Raw genomic sequence first — 20118 nt, 5'->3', positions numbered from 1 at the left:
TCCCCAACCCCCAACCTCCACTACTTATGAACATTTGGGGAGAAGGGAACTCCATTCCAGGAACATTACTCATATACTTTCACTGCCTCTGTAGAAATGCTGAATAGAGCCATCAATTTGGAAAATCTATTGTCTGTGAGTCTCTGACTCCTTTAAACATTTTTCCTGGTTGACTGAGTGTCATTTATCTACGGAGCACCCCTCCCTTCACTGCTGAGAAGTTAAAACTTACGTTCAACTTATTGCACAAACTTGATTATGTTTTCGACAAAATAATTAGGTTTCTTTCTCTGTTCGAACACAATGCCACATCCCTCTAAAGACATTAGAGTGCTAAAGAGAAATCCTTATAAAAGAAACTTTTGTTCGGCCTTTTAGGAACTTCCATAGGTCTTGTCAGTTTCCTCAGCCCACTCACCGCGCCAGCCGAGAGCACAGGCAGGCCAGGTGGCAGGAATGCTAACCAGAGCATTGCGCCTCTTTGACAGAAACACTCCCAGGGCCAACCTACATGCACAATGATAACAAAGCGGTCCCTTCCCTGCTGCCTTCAACAAAATCCTCAAATTAAATTTGGAGAGTATATTATGTTCTCTTAAGTTTTAACAAAGAAGGGAAGAGAGTAAAATGATCTCAAATGTAGACTAGAAGGTCATCGCCCCCGAAAGGCAGAGCATCTTGTTCCAGAATATTCTCTTGCTGCTCCACATTTGAACTTTGTCTTTCAGTACAGAAAATTTTCAAAAGGTCAGACTCAAGTTGGGTACTCAAACACAAAACAAAATAATTATCTGATGAATTCAATTAGTTATTCTACATAATTAAGGCTCCTGTACTTTTTTCAGGTGATTTTTCTTAAGGTCATTCTCTGCATAATTCCCACAACTTTCCATTTCTTCTTAGCTGAGAAATGTGTTGTTTTGAAAAGAACCTTATGGATGTAATATCAAAGATTTTCCTTACACCGCTTTGAGGGAGGGGAGAACTTTTACCACTGCCTTTTAATTTTTCCCCCCGTAAGGTCTGTGCTTAAATAGCCTATTACAGTATTTATTATATGTGGGAAGGGCACTGGACGAATGATTGTTTCCACATTGCAACGAGTCAATCATCAATCTAAAAGTTAATAAGAAAAACTAAATCAATTTTAAACAAGTGGATCATGTTAAAAGAGTCAAAATGATGTTTCACTTGCTAGTTATGGGCGTGTTGATGTGCTCCTACACTTTCAGAAATAGTGAAGTCAATATTGTGAAATAATAATGAAGGCTGTTGATTTCATCACTTATTAAACATCTTAGTATAAACGTTAATTTTGGCTCTCCGACCTGAAACATAATACAAGATTACTTGATCTGTTCATTTTCTTCCTTTTGCACAATGGGGAAAAAATTAAATGCCTGGGCATGAAAATCATTCTTAATATTAAAAAAGAGAAGAAAAGGGGGGGAAAAATCTAGTAAACGCCTTAAATAAAAATGAATACTGTGCAGACATAAGCCTTATTAACTGTTCCTTGGCATCATAGTTATTTATGTAAAAGTCTTTATTGACAACATAAATCCACCATTTCGTTATTATTTGCTGCCAATACAATGAACATTATAAACAAGAAAATAAGGAATTCATTTCAGAATTATAACTAATGAGACACCAAAGTTTATTTAAAACACTTGTGGCATCACTAAACTGGTGTAAAATGCCAACTTTAGAGCTAAAAAGAAATCCAGCGCAGCCCTCTCTGTCCTCAGTCTGAGCTGCACTGATTTCCCCTGTGTTTTAATAAATAAAAAAGATAAACCTGGGACTTGGAAGCCTCCAGAGAAGAGCACAAATTACAACAGTTACACCAAAAGCATAGAGTGGGAAGGACTGAGAAGCAGATGGAAGAAAGTGAGACTTGCTTAAGGTAAATTTTCAAGCAATTGAGAAGACAGAGTTACCTAGGAAATGTCTTTACAACTATTTTTATGTGCTCTATTTATTAAACTGGTCTGGGCACTAGAATACTTGCATGATTTAGAGACTGTTATTAAACACTACTAGAGAATGAACACACACACACACACACACACACACGTACATACATGAATGTCCCCACCTGCTACGTGGCATTTCTTTGTCCATTTCCACTTACCTAAATTCCATTGCCAGCGGTTTCCTAAAGTAGAAGACCAGTATTACATCAAGGTGAAATAACTGAAACTAGGTATGTGACCTCTTTTAATCTTCACCCCCGGAATACAACACTAAAGATTTAATTCCGCAGAGATGCCATTATGCTACCGTATCTGATGGTATCAGATGTTTGGGTTTTTAGTCTCTACTCCAGCAGTCTTTTCCTGATACTCAAATTTATGGTGATAAATGTCTCCTTAATTTGCACAACAGTTTTCAATTGCCCTCATGGGAGACCACCTTGAAGGAGCGAGTAAAAGGTTTAGTCATGGTTTCTATTTTTCTATTTGAATCAATACACTCTAGTTAAATGGACAATTAATAGGTCACTTCCAAAATGGTAGTGTATCTGTCCTGGTTAATAAACAATCCCCACAGTTGATAATGGGCCCTATGTATTCAGCAAGTCCTGTATACACTCAGCTCATCCACTAAATCCCTTTTCAGGTGGACAGGGTTATATGGGAAGATGAGCTAGAATGAGTCTATAAAAGTCAGTTTCATTCACTGCTTTATTTTTCAGTCAAGTGCTTTAAATGGTGTCCAGAAATTCACTTGGAATGTGAGACAGGAGAAAAGACTGGCACACAGAGCCTTGCTTTATGACCATACAAAAGGGCAACTGACCCTTGCCCAAGCCTTTTCCATGTGAAATGGTTCCTAAAGTTCATCTGCACAGTGAAAAATCGTGGTGAGGTCGCGTGTGGATGAGTCAAGTGAAAGTGACAATTGGTCACGGGTCTGTCACCCATTGTGGCTGGTCCCGGCCATGTAAAGTGCTCTGTGGGAAAGTACCAGCCCCCTCAAGAGGTGCTCAGAAGCTTGCAGCTCATTAAACGGCCAGCATTTGCTGCCTCACTTGTCAAGAATCATTCCGTCGAGCAACCGCCCTCCTGAAACGTTCATAAAACACAGGCGGGGAGGTGGCGGGGCTCTCAACTCAGCCACGGTGGAGCTCTCACTTGAGCCTGATTCAACTCATACTTCACTTTGCACCTGACAGAGCTGTTAACCTGTATAAATATTTTCTCTTGGGTAGCGGTAATGAAGGCACTCCTCCACAGGACTTCTTTATCATCAACTCAAATTCTCTGCCTACAGATTCCTATCTAATTCAGGAATCTCAAGACTAAGGTGAACTTTACTGACTTTTAGTGAGACATTCTTTTTTTTTTTTTTTTTTTGCATGTGTGAGCATGTGTGTGCACACTCTGTAAGTTTTTGAAAGCTGTCATTCTTACACCATTACTGGACTCTTTTAAAATTTTGCAGTGTTTGCAGAAAAGTTCTCTTGCAAATATTTCCTATGATGCTGGTTGTTTTCCTCAGGATCACAAAGAGCAGGGATTTATTTTTACAATCTTAATGATTTTAAAAATATTTTCTACAGACACATAGTGACTTTCAGTGTCACATTTTAAGCTGAATGGAAATTTTACACAGCACAATTTCTTAGCCTTCCTTTTTTCTTCTTTAAATGGGTATTGCTACACATTTCAGAAAGAGCCAAACTGGTCCCTCTGAGGTCTTTTATATCAAATGGAAAACAAGTCGCTTTCCTTGGTGTGTCAGCCCTGGGTTTCAATGTCATTAGAAACCGCTCACAATTGCTCAGTGTGCTGAGGTTTGATAAATCTCTGGAAACCTCCTGAATGGGATCGCTGTGATTTTTAGTGAGGAATTAGCTCCTTGCCATTGCATTACCAATTAGTTTTCCAGAGCACATTAAATCCTGCTGCTCTGGTTTACAGAACAACTGAGGCATTGCTGATGAAGCATAAAAACTTACTTGGAAAAGCAGTGGGGGATGCAGGGCGCCGACAGGACCCACCGCAGCACGCGGAGTAGAATGGCGGGGCGCTCAGGAAAAAGGGTTTGGAAGGCGCTGCAGAGAGAGCATTGATCTCATTGATTAGCCATTTCTTTTAGACAATATCCAAAATTCCAGTTTCCCAAAGGTCATTGAGGAAAAGCCCTTCATTTTCTGAGCTTTTACTTAGGTATCACTCTTTACAAAAGTAAAGTCCTTTTAAAGTAGCCTTTAACTGTCAAAGAGCTTGCCAAATAATTTAATCAAGATTTGGAAGATGTGAAAAGACTCAAATTATCAAAACCAAATGTTAATAGTTCATTTTCTGTGTGGCCATAATTATATGTAGTATGTATCATATATCAAATATTCCTTTATTTAAAATATCCTAGATCAACATTATTCAAGAGAACTGTCTGTGGTGATGGAAATGTCCTATATCTGCACTGTCCAAAATGGTATCTACTTGCCACATATGGCTATTAACCACTTGAAATATAGCTAGTAATACTGGGTAACTAAATTCTTAATTTATATTATTTTAGGCTTAAATAGACTCATATGGCTAGGGGCTATCATACTGAATAGCACGGCTCTAGATATATAAATAATACTTGCCAAGAAACAATTTGAATGCTAAGTGCTTAAATGTAATTTTTAAAAGAGATTATATTACTCTACTGTTTACTTTCAGAAGGTTCTATATATAGTTGGATTCCAAAGTTTATAATAGTTAATTTACTGAGCAATTCCCTAACAAAAAGCAGTTTTTCTGATCACTTTTACATGTTTAAAAGTATTTGAAAAGAGTAGTAACATTTTATCACAAGAGAAATCTAGTTAACCTGAAAGCATTAATGTTTATAGTATAGGGAGTTACTATGTAATTCTGCTCTGCTCATTTTATTAAACTACGCTGTCCCTAATATTTTCAATACATATACATAGGCTGGTTATCATACTCTTGTAAGTAAAGAAATTTTAAATTCTTTTCCTTAGTAGATGAAAAATGCTACAAAAGATGTCATAGAACATTAATAGCTCTTTTTTAAAAATTGATTTTAAAAAGAGAGAGGAAAGGAGAGAGAAACATCAATTTGTTGTTCCACTTAGTCATGCATTTATTGATTGATTCTTGTTAGTGCTCTGACCAGGGATCAAACCCCCAACCTTGGCCTTAATATCTCTTTTGTATTGAGCACTTACTGCACCCCAGCCTTTGGGTAAGTATCTTAAATACATCATATCCTTTGGTATAATGAGGTTTAATACAATATAAATATGGGTGAGAGCTCCTGAAGGTAGACAATTTCCTTTTACCAAAGCATACCCAGAAGAAAACCTAGCACACTCTAAATAGTCAATACATTTTCAATAAATGGATAAATGATCTGCAAATCTAAGAAACAGGAGACTTCTGATTTTCTTAGGTAAAAAAAACAGGATCAGGAATTAACCCTTTCCCTATTCCCCTGACACACACTGAAATACAGTAACTTCCATAACAGATGCCCTGGAAATCTACAACATGAATTTAAACTAAACGTTTTCATTACTCTCCCTCCATATCCAATGGCAACTCTTTTCTTAATTATATATAGTCAAAATTATTTTGATACAAATGCATACCTTCTTTTAAGAACACAGTAATTTCAAACTTGTATTTTAATCAATTGATGAGCACATATTTATTTTTTCCAATGCCACTGAAGGACATATCAAAATAAGTCTATTGTCAAATAAGAATTTTATAGTCTCTGGTTCTGTAATGCCTTCAAATTGCAAGTTACTTATAAATACAGGTTTTTTAAATAAGTAGTCAATGGAAAGCAGTCAACATTAATGTTTTTATTTTTAATGTTTATTTTTTAAATGTTTAATGGTTAACATTATTTTTAATATTTTCTGCCCAAAGTGGCACATATTTATTATTTTTATTATGTATTATGTATTATGTATTATTTATTATTATTTTATTGTTTTGGTTTTTTAAAAGATGTTATTTATTCATTTTTAGAGAGAGGAGAAGGGAGGGGGAAAGGGAGAGAAATATTGTTGTGCGATAGATGCATTGATCGGTTGCCTTTCACACACCCCTAGCTGGGGCCCTGGCCCGCAACCAGGCCTGTGCCCTGACTGGGAATCAAACCAGCAACCTTTCTGTTCACAGGCCAGTGCTCAATCCACTAGGCCACACCAGCCAGGGCTATTATTTTTTTTTTTAATCGAATTTCTATAGTCCATTAACCTGACAGCTTTTTTTCCCTGTATCTTTTTTTTTATTATTCCTGTTTATTCTATTACAGTTGTCCCAACTTTTCCCCCTTTGAATTCCTCCACCCAGCTGACCCCCAAATCCCACAGTCATTCCCCACACTCTTGTCCATGTCCACGGGTGTTCATATGTTCATACATGTTCTTTGACTAATCCCTTCCCCTTCTTTTCACCATCTCCCCTGCCCCCCTCCCCTCTGGCAGCTGTCCGTCTGTTCCATGTTTCCATGGCTCTGGTTCTGTTTTACTCCTTAGTTTATTTTGTTCATTGGAGTCTTCTTATAAGTGAAATCATATGATATTTGTCTTTCACTGACTGGATTATTTCTTTTAGCATAATAGTCTCGAGTTCCAACTATGCCATCGCAAAAGGCAAGAATTCTTTCTTTCTGCTGCATAGTATTCCACTGTGTAAATGCACCATAGTTTTGAAAGTACAACAAAAAGAAGTATTTAAAAAGATATATTTTGGTGTGCAAAAAGTTTAATAAAACTTTTTCAAAAATTTCATTATTACCATAAATTGTTCTAATACTGACTGTAAAACCATTACAGAAATGTCATTTCATTTAGATTTAACATATTTTGTCACAAGAGCATGGCATTATATGGAAAGGGTAACATCTTCCATTATTTCTATGAATATATTATGTACTTGGAAAAATAAAAATATATTTTGTGCATAAAAGTTGCCTCATTGTGTTTATTCTCAAGAACTTCTTTTAGCTAAGTTATTTCATCTCCAAAATTAACACTCTATAGATAATTAAGTTATGGTTACTGTGCTATTTGGCATTTTTAGAATAAAGATAAAAGAAAAAGAGTCAACAATGTTGCACTTACACAATTAAACTTCTATCCTGATAGCTGGAAATACACAAAAAATATTTTTGCTCAATATAAAATATAGAAAGTTAGTTAATACACTTCTGACTCTATTAAAATAGTGATGCAGGATATGTACAAATTACAAATTTTATTACTCTAGCCAACATGTTTCTCAGACTAACCCTACAGTCCTAAAAATAGGAAAACAAAGGGTGAAAAAAATGGACCGTTCATTTGGGACAAGTGATTAATTAAATTCATTTGTGATCAATGAGGTTCTGAGATCTGTATCTTCGTGTTAAATTTAGCCAGAGAAGAGTTGTAATTGAACAGTTTGTTATACTGCTGTATGTCACCCTCTTAATATAGTAAAGCTGTAATCAAAATGACATGCTATCTACAGTAACAACTCTAGTGGCTAAAGAACTACATGTGACATGACCAGGCTGAAAGTCCTATTGTGCAGAATTTCTTCACCATTTTAAAGCATCTCTTTAACACACACATATTTACACAGGAGATTACTCAATTCCTGACTTCTATACATAAATACACCTTGTTTAAACTGGTTTATGTGGAAATCGCTGTGAAATTTCAATTAAGTGCTCCATTTTTTTTACATGCTCCTACTTTGACATAAGTCAATTGCTAATCCAGCTGAGCATGTGATTGCAGCCATGTTGAATGGCATTAGGAAATAACCATTTAAAATAATGCTATACCTTGAAAATATATATTAGAATTTAAAATAGTCACAAACCACATAGTTTTTAAAGCAATGAGCAAAAAAGGAAACCCAAGTGTGATAAAAAACCAAGTGACAAGTTGACAGATGGGTTAAAACTTTCGTAAGCCATTAAGAACTACTTTGAAGATGCCCTGAAAAGGGCAGAAAACAAGGCAATTTCATCCTGGATGATGTGCATTTCAAAGCCCGTCAATACATTCTGAATGCAGTCACTTTATCACTTACCCTGTTAGGAACAATTCATTATAGACTGAACAATACTTGCGATAATAATATTTAAGGAGCGCCTATCAAAGGCCAGGCGCTGGACTAACCATGAATTTAACACATTCTATCTCTCTTATTCATGAACATTCAACCTCAGATGCGCATGCATCTGGAATGTGATGATGACTGTTTCCAGCACGTTTTTTAAAAGTACAATAGGAACATCAATATTAAGGCATAATAGTTAATTATTGGCCATGAGGGATAACCATTTCATCACATAGACTGCTAGTTATTCAGTAAGAGTTAGAGCTCAGAAAATGGATCTATCTCCCAAACTTTCCATAAGAGAAAAACAGATTGGTTTTTCCCATAGGAAAAAAAAAATGCACGCTGTCAGTTCCTACAGTGTGATGTTAGGTTTTCTTAGTACTTCGGGATACTCCAAATTTTGTATCCTGCCAACAAATCTAACTTCCAGTTTCTGTGGGAAACTGTTACAAGTTACAAACAAATGACTTCAAAATTTTGGAGTTACACTGTCTGATTCTAAATGACTAAAATCACTTATTCACAGAAAACTTCATGAATTTTTTACTTTTTAATCAGATGTTCCGACCTTCCTGAAGACAAAGAATCAAAATCTTTAACAATTATTTTGAATGTTTAATTAAGATGGGAACTTAGAGCCAACTTAAGGATGAACTGGCCTGATTTTTTTTTTAACTTAACCAACTAGATGGTTCTGTGATCTAAGTAATCCACAGCCAAAGATGGTTACAAGGCTAGCCACAGAGAAATTATTTTCAAAATCCTGTCAAGAAAGCAAGCAATAAATTTTTTAATTGTTTTTGTTATTCTCATTCTTCTTTACTGATGGAGAGGAACAACAGCTATCTAAATGGGTGAAACCTCATTCTTTTTATTGTCAATGCAAACTGTGGTACTAACTGACTTGAGCTGACATTTCAAAGAAACAATACTAAAGACCACTAATAAAACCTTCAAATAAATTTCAGGAGCAAAGTGAAATGCTACGCTGTTTGGGCAGACATTTTAAGAAGGATGAGGAGAAACGAGCAAAGGTCTCAAAATGCCTTACTAAGGTAACCAAAGGGTCAAAAATACTTCTGGGAAAGAATAACAGGGAACTAAATAATTTCAAAAGGATGGTTTTAATGACCTCTTTCAAGTACCAGGTACATGGACACTGAAAATAAAGAAACCTAAACTTCTCACCTAAAAATAATACATAATTGAACAGGAGGTATTTGGACCCAAAATCGAGACCGATGAGTGGCAACTGTCTGTCTTCAGCAGTAAGGCGCAGGAAATATCAATTATCCAATGGTATGTTATTTATTTTAACACACAACCTGCAAATAATTAATTTATGTGATCTACATGGAAACTTGCCTTCAATCACAAAACAAGTTAATTAAATTCATCATTTACCTTTCTGCTTACCAGAAAACAACAGAAATCAGCTTTTTTTTTTTCTTGAATATTTCAGAGAAACAAAAACAATGGTCTGAATATTCTGGTGCAACTCATGAGAATTTATATCACACACAGCATCTACTTGCTCAATTCTGTCTTTCAATTCTGTGCAAATAATATTTACTGCATACCTATCAAGTGTCACATAATTCACTATGTGTTGGGACTAAGAAGATGAAAAAGGATAGTTTCTTTCCCTGGAAGAATTTCTATTTTTTAATGTTTTTAACATGTAGATTTTAAATCTGCTAGTCAAAGAAATAAAATTTACATTTCTCCATACTCCAAATTTAATGTTCTGTCAAATATGAGGCATTCCCCAAGAAGGAGACAATATCTAAAAAATTTCTTACTTTGTGTTTTCCTAACCAGTGGATCTCAACCCTAATACATATTAGAGTTATCCAGAGTGATTTTCAAAGCTCCAGATCCGCGGGCCCCACACCAACTGGATTAAATCAGGCTGGCTAGGAGTGGGCGCCTAGCATAGCACTGTTTTAAAAGCTGCACAAGTGATTATAATGTATAGTGAGGATGAGACCACTGGGAAGAACACGTGAAGTGCCTTCACATCTACCAGTACTATATAATTTTAGATCAATTCTTAAAACAAAAACAAAAACAAAAAAGACAGCATATAAAAAGCAGCAGCATGAGCCATACTTCCACTGAAATACAGAAATTCTTTAAAAAAGAATATTGTTAGGAATGCTTTAATCAGGAAAAACATCATAATCTGCACTTTGAAGGTATTTGGAATGGCAAAAAAAAAAAAAGAAGAATGAAACGGAGAGACTTTATTAAAAGAGGAAACATTACTCAAAGTAAAATAAAATATTTTGGGATAAAATATGCAAGGTTCTGGTAAGCATATTATACATTAAAGCAAAAATCCATTTTTTTTACTATGAACAAGAGGAAAGAGGGCAAGGATGGTGGCGACACATAGGGCGGGTTAAGGAGACCCCCCCGGACTACGGGGACAAGGCCAAAGGAGTGAACATGAAGCAATGTGCTTGGAGGAGCTAAACGCAGCTGTTAGAATTCAGGGCTTGAAGGACAAACTGAATATCTTTATTTGATCTGAGAGATGTCAGAAGGGGATAATGAAGGTTTTTGTGACTAGCTTGGTGATATGATGAAAGCGATTTTTTAGAAAATTTCACCTAGCAGCAGGGGACAAGATGTGGTGCAATAAGGAGGGGCCAAATGGAAGGATCCTGTAACAATACGCTGTGGCAACAGTAACAGTAACCATTTCTGTGAACACTCCCACTGCCATCTTCTCCCACCTCCTTACGACACCAACGGGGGTTGGGGCTGGCTTGCCCTCAGCCTGTGGAGCCCTCGCTCACTGCAGTAATCAAAGGGGGTCACTCCTGCGGCTGCCTCTCCTTCAAGGAGTCTCTATGAGACAGCTCTGAGAAAAATGAGCTGGATTTTAGAAAATTCCTTGTTCTTTTTATTGTAAAGTTGATGTCACATAAAAGACTACCATAACAGATTAGTACCTGTAGCTCTCAAAACTCTAAAAGCCTTAACGAAGGCTCCTTGAGCTTCAGTTATACCAGTCTATGTGATTAACTCCTAAATTGGTCTGCTCTGGCAGGGGACAGACACAGCAGGGATTGTGTCTGATTTCACTCTATGGCAGATTTTGAAGGGCCGCAAACTATTTGCCACTGTTCCCCTTGAGAGTTGGGCTCTAGTTCCCATTCACTTATATTTGGGGTGGTCTTGCTGCCTTGCTTGATCAAGGAATGTAAAAGAAGTGGCATTCAGGAACTTTCAAGGCTCAATCATAAGAAGCCTTGAGTTATGGCCTGGGTTTCTTGCAATGTTTGCTCTTATAAATCTCCCCTTCAGAACCCAGGCACCATACTATAAGAAACGCAAAACACTTGCAAAGTCCAAGTGTGGACACTGAGCACCAGCCGACAGGCAGCAGCAGTGGCAGCCAGGGTGAGCAGCTATCTTGGCCATTCAGCCCAGTTGAGCCTTCAGGTGACTGTGGTCCCAACTGACAAGTAACCACAAGGAGATTCAAAGGGAGAAAGGGTTGAGCCCAACCCACAGAAAATGGGAGAGAATATGATCAATTGTTCCTTTAAGCCTCTACGTTTGGAGAGGGTTTCTTACACACCAGTACTTCTTATAGCTATGTTTTACTTACGGTGAAATGATGGAGAGGAGCCTTCCACAGGTTTCCCTGTATATTACCAATGGGCTTTTGAGGTATTTGAAAGTCAAATTGTCAACCCTAACGTCGGTTCTCATTTTGAAATGAAGAAACAGAGGTTCAAGTTGGTTACATGAATTGCTTAGGATTATATAACTAGCAATATAAAGACCTTAGACGTGAATCCAGGCTATAGAATTATAGAAGTGCTGCTAAAATCAGTTTAGAAAATATACAGTATTTTGAAAATTACCTAATTTTCATTTATGCTTTGACGAAAGTATTGGCAAATTGTTACCAAAAAGGGTCAGATAATAAATACATTCAACTATGCAGGGCATACAGTTTTTGTTGTAACTATAGAATATCTGGAAGCCAATAGGAGGGACTATTCCTGCTTTGAAGAGTCAGACTGCCTTTTGGTTTCACAACCAATGTAACCGCAGAATTGGTTCAACACGCCTAAACTCCATCAAGCCCTAGGTTAGTCTATTAAAAAACTGGCCAGCAGTCACGATTTTTTATTCTCTTTTAATGTACACAAATCTTATCAAAGAATAGTTCACTAACTCCTTCACACATTTGTATTTGAAAAGTGTCAGAGATTTAAAATTTTAAAGAATAAGAAATGTTGAGTCCTCTCAAGAGGACTGGTAGAAATGTATATAGTATATATTCTATTGCTAACGTCACTTGGAATTGATTAAATTAATACTGTTATGGCACGGTGCCTGAACATGTGAAAGAAAAGTGAAAAACCTAGTTCATCTTTGTATTATAAAGAACAAGGCAATTAAATATTCAGCAAAATATAGAAAAAGACTTGAGCATTTTTTTTCTTTCCTTTTCCTAGATGCTTTGGTTCTGAAACAAAAGTCTAAAAACTCATGGAGGCTTTTTGATCTTTGACTTCAGAGAGAATTTTAATGTTGTAAGTTTACTGTTCACATAACCCACAAAAAAAAACATACCCCTGAAATATTCCCAACTAATAGCTAGTTGACAAAATGAATAAAGCTATTAAATATAAAATCAGTATGGTAACTTTATGTAAAGTGATGAATCACTCAGCATTGCCAAATCAAGTATTGACTGGAGGCTAAAAAGAATGAAAAGGAGAGATTTTATTAAAAGTGGAAACATTACTGAGAGTAAAATAAAATATTTTGGAATAAAATATGCAAGGTTCTGGTAAGCATATTATACATTAAGGCAAAAATCCAATTTTTTATTATGATAGTATAAAATAGAAGCATGTTCTAATGAAGTCTTAAATAGGGATTCTAACAAGCATTTCTAGATAAAAATAATATTATTTCTTTTTACAATTTGCCTTTTTATTCCTGACAAACCCCAGGTGTATTTGAATGAAAACTTGCAATTATTTAACTAATTGATTTAAAAATTGTAAACCTTCACTACGAAAAATAAAAAAAAAAAATCATCGTAATTAAGAAAAAGCTTTTAGAGTCTCTGTTAACCCAAGATTGAGTGGACAAACACTGTATTAAGTGATACAAATCAAGTCTCCTCAAAAGACATAATAAAATGGATTCTAAAATTATAGACAATATCAACAAGAGAAATAGGGTGGTGGAAAGTAGGCTGTGTGAGGAGTTAATGAAGTATTTACACCCCTCTCTCCCTAAGATAAGGATACATTTGTAAACATTTTAAAGATAACATTCACTTCTGTAAAAACTTTCAGAGCAAAGATCTCCAAGTATTTTAGGAACATCTATTACCTATGTAGCCTCCTTACTTTCAAGTTGCTACCATTCCTACCATTGTTCAGGCTGCAAACCTAACCATAAAACATCTTAGAACAAAAAGAGACCTTTTCCCTGGTGGGCACAGAGCAGGAAGAAGGTGGCGCACTCAAAGAAGAAACAACAGAGTCTTACGTACGCACGTTCTGCTTTTAGCCTCTGAGCTATATGCTTATTTATGGCAAACAAATGTAGATAAATCACTGTTGACCATCCTTTTAAATTGCCCACAACACATGGCATCCTTTAGCTTCCTTCATGTTACCTCGAACTCTCTGAATCCCCAGTTTATTTCTGCATAAATCCATATGCAATTTTCTGGGCATTGAAACCATAGTGCCTCTTAAAATAACCCTCAAATTCTTAAAGTGAATATTAATTAAAGAGGAAGTTCTAAAATGGTCCCACTGGCCTGCTGGACTTACTCCTGTTTTATTATTAAACCTCAATAGCTTCGATACATGTTAACAAACTAAGATTCCTTGTTGTTAAGGTGAAGTAGAGAAGCATATGTTAGGGGTTGGGAGAGGGCTAGGTGCTAAAGTCAAAGGCAAATTAAATGCACATAAATTACCCTGTTGTAGTTACAACTCAGACATTATTTTGTAAGGACTGTGGCTTACTCAATCAGTACCAGAGGTAAAGGCACTAGTAGCCCTATTGATTCTCTTTACTCTAAGAACTTCTCCTTGAACTTGAAGGAGTCTATTAACTTGGAGACCACATGACACTTTGTTCAGAGCTGATTCTTCATAAACCATGTAAAAGTTATTAATATGTTAATATAACTCCAAATATATGTTAAGCAGATTATAAAAACTGTTCAGACGTAGTAAGCATATGGTTTAATATAATTTACAAATCCAACAAGAGATGGTTGCAGTGATGGCCTGAGCAAGGACCCATTCAAATGCGTCCCATCATTGTTTGGATCCCTCATTCTCTTTGTCCTGGGTCAACATCATCAACATTCAAGATGCTGTGATTTTAATTTGCCAAAACAAATCTACAGCACAGTGTTATCAAAAATAAGTGATACACTCTGGCTTAGTAAATCAGACCATAAAGTCTTCATTTGAACTGAAATCCCCAGTTGGCACGGATCCATCTTCTCCCTCCCCCAAGTACCTAAAATGAAAGAGAAGCTATTTTATTTCACACTTTCAGTATATCTCAGTGAAAATGGAAATGACCCAATAGGAGCATAAAACATAAATTTAAGACAGAATCAAGAATAGGTAAATTGTAACTGAGGCTTGGGGCTGGACAGGAAAACTAGAGTGCACACTAAATATTAATGGTAAGAAACAATCCTAACCAGGTGCCAGAAAAAATATTAAAAAGTTCGTTTGTTTTTTTTTTTTTTTCCTGTACGATGGCTCTAGTAGCGCTTAGTTGTCTTTAACTTCATTTGAAACAATTTTGTTAGATGGTATTGTGACAGCTGCCGTATCAGCGGGCATTTAAAACAAATCAAAATTGGTGAATTTTTGTGCAGGCATTTTAATATTGAAGATGGAAGAAAATGCAACATTTTCAGTGTATTATGCTTTATTATTTAAAGAAAGGTAAAAATTCAACTGAAACACAGACACAGATTAGTGCAGAGTATGGGAAAGATGGAGTGACTGATTGAACGTGTCAAAAGTGGTTTACAAAGTTACTTGGTACTATTGACATTTTGAGCAAATAATTCTTTGCTGTGGGGCTGTCTTACGTATTTGAAGATGTTTAGCAGCACCCACCCCTAGCCTTTACCTACTAAAAACCAATAGCAGGAGATAGCCAACATACTCGAAATATCCAAATCAATAAAGCTATTGGGAAAAATGAAATATGTGTCTTTTATTTTACAGAAAAAACTAAAAGGACTTTTTGGCCAACCCAAACTACAGATCTGGTTCCATTTCTGTACTACAGCACAATTTACTGGAGGAAGTTGCTTTAAAAACAAAACAAACAAACAAAAAAAGAACAGCCCTGGCCAGGTGGCTCAGTTGGTTGGAGTGTTGCCCTCTACACAAAAAGGTTGTGGGTTCGATTCACAGTCACGGCATATACCTAGGTTGCAGGTTGAATCCCAGGTAGGGGTGTGTGCAGGAGGCAACCCGTCCATGTTTCTCTCTCTCTCACATTGTCTCTCTCTCTCTCTCTCTCTCTCTCTCTCACTCACGCACCCTCTCCCTTCTCCTCTTAACATATCCTCAAGTAAAGATTAAAAAAAAATAAAGAACAGTTCAATTTACCTATCCAAAATAAACATTTGTTTTTTAATCCTTTTATATGCAGCATAAGTAGATTTAATAATGAATAAATTATATTCAGAAAATTATCTTTATGTCAAACATTTCCTAAAATGCTTAAAATAACAAATGTTATTAAAAATCAAGTTTATTTGTTTTACTTCTTTTGAAGATAATTGGTGGCATAACCAAAATAAATGTAAATTTTTCAGACTTTTACATTTCAAGACCATCATTTGTATACAAAAAGATAAATATTTTAATCTAGCAGAAGAATCACCAAATAATGACATTAATAAAGTTCTGGGGATGGACTTCTCATGATTAGAATTTACTTGCAAAGCCTCCTGGTTTCCACTAATAAACTGTAACAGGTCCAAGATTTTTTTTTCCAGATACAACCCCTGGAGGTGAATCTTCTTACTACCTACTATTGTACCCAATGTGCCCTTCTCAACCCTTGAGTAATGTCCTTTGATTTTTAAAGTAAAGTTTTTAAACACTTCTATATGAACAACTTGGCAACTTGTAGCTATAGAGTGTTTCTTTTCCTGTGCTAAATACTTTAGACTTGCCAATTTTCAGGGACAAAGAATATAGAGTGTTTCTTTTCTTGCACTAAATACTTAGACCTGCCAATTTTCAGGGACAGAGCACTGATAACTACACCTTGGTCTGTGACCTGTAAATGAAGCTGTGTTACTGTTTTACTGTCACCACCTTTCAGACACATAATGAGAAAAAGGGAAAAGCCAATTTTTTTTATAGACTCAGACACAAAATCACATCTGATTTATTATTGTGACACTTGTAATTGGTTTTTCCATTATTCCTCATTAGTTTCCCATATTGAAAGACTGTTCTAAAGAATATGATTTGGGGTAATTTTTTTTCTTCCACAGTTCACAGTTGTTTACACTGATACTTTAAATAAAAACAATACTAGGAAGTGAAATATTCACTGTAGAAAAATAATTAGCCTATTGTGAGGATTAAAGCAGCTAACAATTTTTAAAAAGCTTGGTAAACCATAGAGCAGTACAGAACATGGGATGTACGCTCCACAGGGCACAGACCATTACCCCAATGGCCTAAATCAGAGCCTGGTACATGGAAGACAGTAAGCATTTGTTGAATGAATGAAACATATGGTATAATTACTAGTAGGTAACAACAATAATGAGGCGGAAATGCATCCCCTAGTTAAATAGCGTTCTATTTCACCAACACACTTAAAAATAACTCCGGGGTTTTTTTTATTCAATAGTTAGACATGTGCACTCGACAAATGAAGGTTGAGAAAAATGTGAGTAGTCAATAGGCTGAAGTGATTAAAAATCACATTTCGTGATCGACTCCTTCGTGTCTAAAGGATCAGCACTGGTTGTTCACTGCCTTTTCAGAAAGAAATATCGTTACGATTCTGAAAACAGTAGCTTTTCTATTTCCTTTATATTCTCTGCAGAACATAATCACTTTCATCCTCATCTAATTTTCAGGTGATAGCTAACATTGTCAACACTCATTATATCTTCATAATTCTACACAGTATAAAATAATTCCTATAACATTTGGTAAGGCAACAAGCTGTTATTTAAATAAAACTGAGCAATCTTCAGAAAACTTCATTCTTTTTTCAAACTATGAAAAATTAATTCATGTAAATGGTCACTTTAAGCAGCATATTTGCGGCCACAAATTTACAAGGCATTAATTTTCTTCTTGAGACATTTTTCAAGTTTCAAAAATTAAAAGCACTCTCTACAAGAATGATTTTTTGAAATGAAAAGTTATTTGTCCAAATGAAAATTAACCTAAGATAACATAAAATCTTCAATGAGGACAAGATAAAACATTAGGAAAAATACCCTTAAACTATATCAAAACACTTCAAAGGGAAATATAAATTTGTATGCTCTCTTAATTACTCCAAAGATATTTTTGCATTTTGACACTTTAATAAGCACGCAAGAATGAATATGTTCTTGAAAATTAAAAGAATGTAGTTAGGAAACCCTCTTCTCAACAATTACAATATTCTAAATGAAACATAGGTATACAAAATTATTTTTCAGAGTTACTGACATACCTGCATTTGATTAGCATTTGCTTTATTTAAATTTAATCTGTAAAATCTACGAAGATTAAAATTAAGTAATTTTCCATTGTTGAGTAGCAAATCATGATCAGGAGCAACATAAGGTCCTTGGAAAATAACTTCTATGAACATAATGCCAAACCACCAAATGTTATGCAAATCACTAAGTTTTCCTGAAAACGTTATTTTTAAGAGACATTATTTACTAACTGTTGTCTACCCAAACAGCTTTATGTGTTTCTAATTTTCCTACTACTTCAAAAATAACAGAGTGGCCCAAATTTCCAAGGCATATAAACTTTGCCTTGACTGTACTGTATTTGTTCCCCTCCCAGGGTGCAAAAAGGCTTCCTAGAATTCTGGTTTTATACTATGTGAATGGGACCGGTGCTCATATAATTATATATATTTCTTTCTGTTAGTAACCATTTCAAACTGGTAGACCAGGGCAGGTTCTAAACATGTTAAATTCTATAAAGCCATTAGCAATAAATTTGATCCAGCAGTTTACTGGGACAATGGAATCTGCTGAAAAAGCGTCTATTAGTCATTCTGGACAAACCCAAAGGGATTAAAAGAATGAGTTAAGATCGTCTAAGGACGCAGACAAAAAACATTTAATCCAACTGGATGTCTGCTTCTGAGGCTCTAAGAGGCTTTTCCTTCTTACACCGCCAATTTGAGCAGCCTCTTCACAAGCTTTAACTAAAGTTTGGCTAAACTGTCTATCCTCTCCCCACCCACACCCCTTAGGTTTTATGCGGGACTTAAAACAAACCAAAACTGCCCTCCTTTTGGTAAACTCCCATTTATTGGTGAACTTCGTATTTCAGGTGCCAATTCAGCTCTTGCAACTCTGCACCAAGAAAAAGTCGGCCTGATTTCCTTGCACCTTCGTGATCCAAAGCCAAACTTTGCCCAACTCTCCTTCCAAAGATCTTTGCGAGCGTTCTTGAAGGGACCCGACCATCGCAACAGTTGAAGTGGCAAACACCCACAAAGCGGACCGCGCGAAGGTCTCCTTGCCAGGAACTTTCCGGAGGGCCGGTGTCGCGCGGCCTCGGGGAAAGGAGCCGGCGGGCAGGAATAGTGAGTTTGGGAAATCCCGTGAAACTGGTCCAGCGAGCCCAGAGACCTAAGGGCTGGGGCTGTCCTTTCCCATTAACAACGAGGTGCCTTCAGGGTTTCTCCCCAAAGGCCCGAAAACCCAGGTAGCCCTACCACTTGTTGAAAGAAGCCGACAGAGAGGAAGCTGGTGGTATGGGAAAGAATCGGGGGGCGGGGGAGGTGGGCGAGTGCAATCAGTTAGCGGTGGTTACCCTCTAAAATTCGAGATGTTCCAGGACGATTCTAGGCCAGAGCGGATTCCTGCGCCCTTGGGTCGGAGCACTCTCCGCTCAGGGCGCACCGCCGCGCCCCCAGACCCCAGCGCCCGAAGGCGAGGAGATGCTGGACCCGGGTGGGAAGGGGAGAGCTGGCTCACCTGGGGCTGACGGATGAAAGGTACAGTCTCGGTCCGCTGAAGCCCGGCCCGGTAGCCTTGCGCCGTCCGCCGAGGGGCTGAGCACTTGAAAAGCCCACCGCGTGCCAAAGGGCGCTGAGCCGGGGTTGACTTGTTCGGCAGCAGGGCACAGCTTCAGGGGAACGGGACTGGCAGGCAGGGACCGGACCTGCGCGCCTGCGGTGGCGGTGGCGGCGGCAGCCGTGGCTAGGGCGGCAGCCGGTCCGTGGGGCGGGGGCGGTGGCAGCCCTGGTGGCGGGGCGCCCCCAGCCCGCAGCAAGTTCTCGATCAGGAAACTCTTGCCCAGGTTGCCAAAGCCGGGCGCTGCGGGGAAGTTGAGGAGCGCGGAGGAAGCCACCATGTCCCAGTACGCGCCGGCGTGGGCAGCTACGGCACTGGGGAGCATGATGCGGCGCTCGCGGGCCGGTCGCAATCTCGCCTTCTAGCTTGCGCGCCCCAGGGAAGGAGGAGAGGGCACCAAGGACGCCGGTAGACTTGGTGGAACAGTATTATTTATTTGGGTCGGGCCTTTTCTGAAAGGATGGGAGGAGTGAGTGTGGGAGGGGGAAGCTGTGCGTTTTCCTGGCCCGCGGCGTAGGCTCCGGGGGGCTCCGGGGGGCGTCCCTCCCACTCTCTATGCAGATCCGGACCGGATTTTTTTTTTTTTTTTTTTTTTTTTGGAAAGCTGGAAGGTGTGTCCAGCTCATCCATTCATGTCACCCGGCCCACAAAGTGACAGACGCGACCAACAATAAGGGGCAGCCTCAAGAGTCCAAGCTTTGG

At 37.6% G+C, this 20118-nt stretch overlaps 1 protein-coding gene across 1 annotated transcript in view; it reads right to left on the bottom strand.

Moving 5' to 3' along the window:
- DBX2 (developing brain homeobox 2) overlaps window positions 1-19741 on the bottom strand; it is a 37422-nt gene extending 17681 nt beyond the window's left edge. The window contains exons 1-2 of the mRNA XM_054590882.1: window positions 19318-19741; window positions 3968-4063 (exon numbers count right to left, since the gene is read on the bottom strand). Of these exons, the coding sequence (XP_054446857.1) occupies window positions 3968-4063; window positions 19318-19741 (520 nt within the window). The remainder of the gene's footprint in view (window positions 1-3967; window positions 4064-19317) is intronic.
- Window positions 19742-20118: the final 377 nt, after the last annotated feature.

The sequence above is a fragment of the Pteronotus mesoamericanus genome, unplaced genomic scaffold (assembly GCF_021234165.1).
Source record: "Pteronotus mesoamericanus isolate MK-2021 breed Mesoamerican mustached bat unplaced genomic scaffold, CSHL_Meso_final scaffold_21, whole genome shotgun sequence".
NCBI lineage: Eukaryota > Metazoa > Chordata > Mammalia > Chiroptera > Mormoopidae > Pteronotus > Pteronotus mesoamericanus.
This window is presented reverse-complemented; position numbering and strand designations above follow the sequence as displayed.